General features: G+C 41.4%; 1 protein-coding gene across 1 annotated transcript; it reads left to right on the top strand.

Moving 5' to 3' along the window:
* Positions 1 to 235: 235 nt before the first annotated feature.
* Positions 236 to 3,690, top strand: LOC118775730 (SLIT and NTRK-like protein 2). Its single transcript, XM_036525784.1, has one exon. The coding sequence runs from the start codon at positions 761 to 763 to the stop codon at positions 3,347 to 3,349; it is 2,589 nt and encodes an 862-aa protein (XP_036381677.1). The 5' UTR covers positions 236 to 760; the 3' UTR covers positions 3,350 to 3,690.
* Positions 3,691 to 4,949: the final 1,259 nt, after the last annotated feature.

Below are 4,949 nucleotides of genomic sequence, written 5' to 3' on the forward strand. Positions count from 1 at the left end.
GACAACACTGAGAACCACAACAACCAGATAATAACAACAATTATTTATTATTATTATTATTATTATTATTATACGACATGTTAGTATATGACGACACAAACTTGGTGCAGAAATATGGGCTCCTCCAGCCATTACAATTTGCCGTTCAAGTCGCGTGACGTAGGCTGTCAAGTCAGGGCTGTGGGAGGACGCAGCTTCAAAATCTAAACCAAGCACACATTGCTCGCTCTTCGGGGGTAAGCGCACTAGCGGAAAGGCTGTTGCAACGAGCGTCAAGTCTGCTGTCCCTAAGATTAGCCATTGCTTTTAAGCCGACTACTTTAACCTGCACTGCCTGCGTACCAAGTCAAGGAAACCAGCGGATTTCTGATCGATCAGTTTCAATCTGATAAAGGATGAGAAAGACTGGGATCAGAAGGAGACATTTAGTCCCATTCGGTCGCTCAGTGAGTATCTTGCAGTTACTTGTGCTGTCTTGGGAAATACTTAAAACTTCTGCATGAATGCCCCCATTTAATCGCGGGGACAGCAGCCTTTTACCAAGGCATCCCCTGAAAAAAAAGGAAAATATTTTCCAGAACACAACCAAGAATGTGTCTGATGATTTCTGTCATACTTTCTTTGCCTTTTGGACTGACAACACGGCCAGTGGAAAGACGTGCGCTTATGAGCTGTGTTCCGTTTTTTGTCCACTAGGTTTGTTTTTCATTTGCATGTTTTTGTCATTGAAATTTATAATTTCGCTGATATAACGACGTTGATGCTGGTGTCTTCAGCAACACATGTAAAAATGCTGAACAGTGTTTTATTGCTGGGCGTTTTAACGGTGACCGTTTTCTCCTCGAAGACAGAAAGCCGCAAAACTTCCAAAGACATTTGTAAGAGTCGCTGCTTTTGCGAGGAAAGGGAGAACATTTTGAATATCAACTGTGAAAATAAAGGATTTACCACAGTCAGTCAGTATCAACCACCACAAAACAAAATATGCCAACTCTTTTTAAATGGAAACTTTCTGTCCAGGCTCAATCCCAACGAGTTTGTTAATTACGGCAATGTTACAAGCCTTCATTTGGGAAACAATGGTTTACAAGAAATTAAAACCGGGGCTTTTACGGGACTTAAATTTTTAAAGCGACTTCATCTCAACAACAATATACTGGAAAGTATTAAAGAAGACACCTTTGCCGGTTTAGAAAGTTTGGAGTACTTACAAGCAGATTACAATTATATCAGCTCTATTGAGGCAGGTGCGTTCAGTAAACTGAATAAACTCAAAGTCCTAATACTTAACGACAATCTACTGCCTTCTCTCCCAAACAATATTTTCCGTTTTGTTTTGCTAACCCATCTGGATTTGAGAGGGAACCGACTGAAAACGCTGCCTTTTGCTGGTGTGTTGGAGCATATTGGAGGTATTATGGAAATCCAGCTGGAGGAGAACCCGTGGAATTGTACTTGCGACCTCATCCCTTTGAAAGCATGGTTGGATACCATTTCAGTTTTCGTGGGAGACATAGTCTGCGAAACGCCATTTAGACTCCATGGGAAAGACGTCACACAACTGATAAGGCAAGACCTTTGCCCAAGAAGAAATGCTGGCGATTCTAGCCACCGCATAATGCAGTCTCCATCAGATTCTCAGTACCAGGGTCCCTATCCAACATTACACCCAGGCGTCACTCCAACAAGAACACCGAAGGCGTCCCGTGCCCCCAAAATGAGAAATCGCCCGACACCGAGGGTAACAGCGTCCAGTAGAGATAAGCATATATTTGGACCCATCATGGTTTATCAGACGAGGTCTCCCTTAACAATTATATGTCCAAATGTATGCATCTGTACTTTGCAGAATCCGGACAGTGGATTAAATATAAATTGTCAAGAAAGAAAACTGTACAATATATCAGCTCTCCACCCCAAACCCTCTTACCCAAAGAAATTGCATCTGACAGGTAATTATCTACAAGTAATATATAGAACGGATCTTGCAGAATATACTTCCCTGGAGCTTCTCCACCTCGGAAACAACAGAATAGCAATTATTCAAGACGGGGCTTTTGAAAATCTGACAAGTTTACGCAGACTTTACCTTAACGGCAATTACATCGAACGACTTACGCCGTCGTTGTTTTCGGGGCTGCAGAGCCTTCAGTATCTATACTTAGAGTATAATGTCATCAAAGACATTCTGCCAGAAACATTTAACTCCTTGCACAATTTGCAGTTACTGTTCCTCAACAACAATTTGCTAAGATCTTTACCCGATAATGTTTTTGGGGGCACAATGCTGACAAGGCTTAACCTCAGAAATAATCATTTCTCCCACCTGCCCGTGCGGGGTGTGTTGGACCAGCTCTCAGCTTTTATTCAGATTGATCTCCAAGAAAACCCATGGGATTGTACTTGTGACATTGTCGCTCTGAAGAACTGGATGGAGCTGTCCAGCACCAGCGTTGTAGTTAATGAAATCACTTGCGACTCACCCTCTAAACAAGCCGGACGCCTTCTGAGATCTCTACGAAATGATGCGATTTGCCCAGAAACGGGCGTAGTCACAGAAACCACGGAACCCACTGTGAGTACCAGCCCTGATACAACCCTTTCTACTGCCAGTGCAGACTCCGACACCGTGTCAGAAATGCACCCAGAAGTACCCCTGTCTGTCTTAATTCTGGGTCTTTTGGTTGTGTTCATTCTCTCGGTCTGCTTCGGCGCAGGTTTGTTTGTATTTGTACTTAAACGACGTAAGGGGTCCGAAAACATCCCCTCAAGTGCTAATAATTTGGACTTGAATGCTTTTCAGGTCCAGTACGGTTCCTATAACACAGAGTCCAACGCAGACAAACCGGAGAACAATGTATATAATTACATACCCCCGTCTGTAAGTCAGATGTGTCAAAACCCAATTTATATGCAGAAGGAAGACGATCAAGTAGCTTTCTACAGAAACTTAAAGGAACTGAACTTTAGTTCCCTGGATCCTAAAAAGGACGAGCTGTCCCGAAGTCCTGCATATACTATAAGCACCGTGGGGTTCAATGAGAAACAACCTTGTGGAAATCAGGAGTCGGAGCTGCTCTATCAGAACGTTGCGGAAAGAGTTAACGCGCTTCCAACTGCAGGGGTACTAAACTATAATTTTTGTACCTTGCCCAAAAGACCTCCCGCGCCCCCATACGACTCGAGGCGCAACAACCAGGACAGGTTAAATAAAGCAGTTCTGTATGGGACCCCGAGGAAATATGCCGAACAGTGTCAAAATGAATACCCAATGCTTCCAGGGAAACTAAAGACGGTACCAGATTACCTCGAAGTTCTGGAAAAACACACTGCCATGAGCCAGTTGTAAAATATATTCATTAAACCTTTACTTCGTTACGTAAACATTTCTCTATCCATGTAACCTGAAAATAATGAGGACATGTCAACAGCGCGATTCCGTTTTTCGTCTCCTTCAAGCTGTGTAAATGAGCAAATGTTAAAATATGCGGTAAAGGGTGGTATGCCGCATTCTTTTAGGTTTTACACTTTACCTGCTTGAAACGTAGGTTATACTAGCAATTTTCACAACATTTGTATAATAGAAGTTTGTGCTTATAAGGGATCTCTGGTCAAAAAAAATGTCCCTTTTTCCGAACTTCAGCAGCTCTGAGTCCTTTGAAAACTTGTACATATAGGGTGTGATGGTTGATGCGCAACACAGTTACACATTTCATCAGCTTATTGTACCATTTATTCCAGAAGTGCCTTTGCACTTAAAGAATTTTACTGTTGCTTTCTGCTCTAAGGTGGAGTTTTTAATATTTGTTGTATTTTAAGAATCTTGATGTAAAACATACTTCAATTATATGTCAATTGTATTACATTAAATTGAAAAGGTACGCTTTATTTATGTGTATGAAGTAATATTTTTGTATATAAATGTGCCTTCGTAAAATGTTAAATGAGGGAAATTGCATTTTCAACTGTAAGCTGTTATGTGAGATGTAGCGCTGTAAGAGCATATATATTTTTAACCACAGTCACAGTATAATAGATTAGTGTAGATTCATGTGGCTTCTCAGCAAGTAAGCCAATGTTTCAGAAGAACGGGCGTGTCAGTGAATGCACTCCCAATGACTAACCTTACATTTAAAAGTAGCCTACAACAGCATCTCAGTGGGTTGATTAGAAATTGTAAGCACCAGCCTTTGGCAGGATTTAGTATGTTCACACCGGAATGCGTCTCCACAGGGTTTAAGTGACTGTTGGTTATAGATGTTTACGTACGTCTCTGACAAATAATTTCGATTTCCTCCATAATGCAACAGCATAAGATTGTTTTGCTTGTCTGACATGACTGAAACTCTACGTTGGGAAACTGATATAAACACTGTGTATGAAATATTATTTATTGTGAATTCTTATTCGTTTGGTTATGAAATGAATCTACGCATGACCAATTTTGTTGAATTTAAGCGTGTCCCACCATATTGTTCAAATGGAAAGAGTAGCATGAATTTACTTCTAACAGCACTACAGGATCCCGCATCTAGTCTACTGAAGGAGTGTGCTATGTGCTATCTTCACAGCGTGTCTAGATGTCACTGTCTTTTATAAATGATGTCCTCCTCAACATCAAAGTGAATAGGATTACTGGTGTGAGCTGCAGAAAGACACATTTTTGTATTTGTATTTATTGGTTCATTCATAATTGCTGCAACGTTAAAAAAGCACCACAGATGAACAAGTGTTACTATAGTATGGGCTGAAGGACCAGTAGCCATCTCAACCATTGTGAGCTTGTTATATATCTCCAGTTCCTCTTGCAGTGATGTCCTTGCCTTCCATCAATGCACCACAGTGTTGCTTTTCCCCACTACTGCTGAGAATAAGAGAGCAGCACATGCCCTGCATGATAATGTGCCTGTTCCCCAGTGGAACAATGTCTTCTTATCCCACAACAGACA

This window comes from Megalops cyprinoides, chromosome 3 (assembly GCF_013368585.1).
Source record: "Megalops cyprinoides isolate fMegCyp1 chromosome 3, fMegCyp1.pri, whole genome shotgun sequence".
Classification (NCBI taxonomy): Eukaryota; Metazoa; Chordata; class Actinopteri; order Elopiformes; family Megalopidae; genus Megalops; species Megalops cyprinoides.